Source organism: Quercus suber, unplaced genomic scaffold (genome assembly GCF_002906115.3).
Source record: "Quercus suber isolate HL8 unplaced genomic scaffold, Cork oak 2.0 scaffold_2, whole genome shotgun sequence".
Lineage (NCBI taxonomy): Eukaryota > Viridiplantae > Streptophyta > Magnoliopsida > Fagales > Fagaceae > Quercus > Quercus suber.
The window spans coordinates 2680291-2681766 of record NW_027069469.1 but is presented as its reverse complement, the minus strand read 5'-3'; the positions used below and the strand labels follow the sequence as shown (position 1 = coordinate 2681766).

Below are 1476 nucleotides of genomic sequence, written 5' to 3'. Positions count from 1 at the left end.
TGAATAAAATTACTCTGCCGCATTATTAAAAAAAATTAATAATAATAATAAATAAACACGTGTATTGCTGCATGCATATTTTGCATCACTGGTCATGTCTCCTGAGCTAAAAGCATGCATTTTGACACGTGTACTTTACATGCAACGATTGAATCAGCTCTCCTGGACTGAAATGACCCTATAGTGCGTGACCTATATCATCTTACATTCACGAATGAAATTAATAACCGGCATAAGAAAATCAAAAGATCAACTTAAATCAAAGGAAAAGAAAATGAAATGAAAATAGAATTTAAAGTTTACTAGGAGTAGAAATGTTGAATTCATTACAAAGACCGTAACATACCCCATAAATTAAGCAACAAAAAAAGAAGTTTATTCCAAACATAAAATAAACGAAACACACACACAACAAATGACCCATTCTTTAAGTACAGCTTGCATTATCATAAATATATATCGAGAGGCAGAGAGAATCACGATCAGATGCATGATGGTGCAGCTAGCTTAAGAGGCATGAGTTCCAGAGATGTGTTGCTGACCAAACTGCTCAGCCCTATCCTTCATCTCTCGAGCCTTACTAGCTAGCTTCAAGCGCGCATGGTCAAGTTGGTCCGCACCAGGTGGATGCTCCCCAGTCACGTACCTATAAATCCATGACAGAACCGTCAGTGCCGCAACACCGAACCCACCTGAAGCTATGAACCCCATGAAAATAAGCGCTACGGCAATGATCGCAGGGACAAGAACCGGACTGAATATCACGAACAGTGGGGTTGCTATGGTCAAGGCAATGACTGTAGCAGCTAGGATCAAGCCGGAGAGGATTAGGAGGGACCCACCTGCAGTGACTGCAGTGGCTGCCCTGACAACTTGTTGGGCCCAGCTTTGTTGGCCCGGTTGTTGTTGGTACTGGGATTGTAGTTGGAGCTCCGCCATTTTTTGATGAAGATTGATAGATCAGACGGTGGCGGATCAAAGGGGAAGTGTGTGTGTGTGTGTGTGAGAGAGAGATGAATTGGTGTGGGTGAGAGAGAGGTTTATAAAGAGGAGACGGGTGTGAAGATGGAGTGGCACGTGTTGCGGAGTTTGTCATGCAGGGGTTGCATGTAAACGAAGTGGCTTTGTTTTGGCACACGTCGTTTTTATCTTATTCCAGGCTTTGAGACAGAGAGATAGGGGTTTGGGAGGTTTCGACTTTCGAGCACTTCGATCTGCTGGAAATAATGGAGTGTAGACGGTTACGGCTTCAAAAATTTTGTTTAGGTTGTTTTTTAAGAAACATAAATTATATAATTTTATTTCTTTTTAGTTTTTAAGTAATTAGGTTTGATTCAATGTTATTAATTTCATTCTGTTCTGGCCGTAACAGCTGAAAAATACTGTGGTGGTAAACAAACCAGAACAGTAACCTACCCTACTCCACTTTGGAAAAAATTTCGGGGCATTCCGGTCTAATATTTCGGGTGTTTCGAT

At 41.3% G+C, this 1476-nt stretch overlaps 1 protein-coding gene across 1 annotated transcript; it reads right to left on the bottom strand.

The window, feature by feature from the left end:
* Nucleotides 1-354: 354 nt before the first annotated feature.
* Nucleotides 355-1031, bottom strand: LOC112033847 (oleosin Cor a 13). Its single transcript, XM_024066616.2, has one exon. It carries the CDS (start codon nucleotides 937-939, stop codon nucleotides 508-510), a length of 432 nt encoding a protein of 143 aa, XP_023922384.1. The 5' UTR covers nucleotides 940-1031; the 3' UTR covers nucleotides 355-507.
* Between the last annotated feature and the right edge of the window lie 445 nt (nucleotides 1032-1476).

Excerpts from the sequence above, each read along its gene's own strand:
- LOC112033847 (XM_024066616.2), bottom strand. The coding sequence starts at position 939 with ATGGCGGAGCTCCAACTACAATCCCAGTACCAACAACAACCGGGCCAA.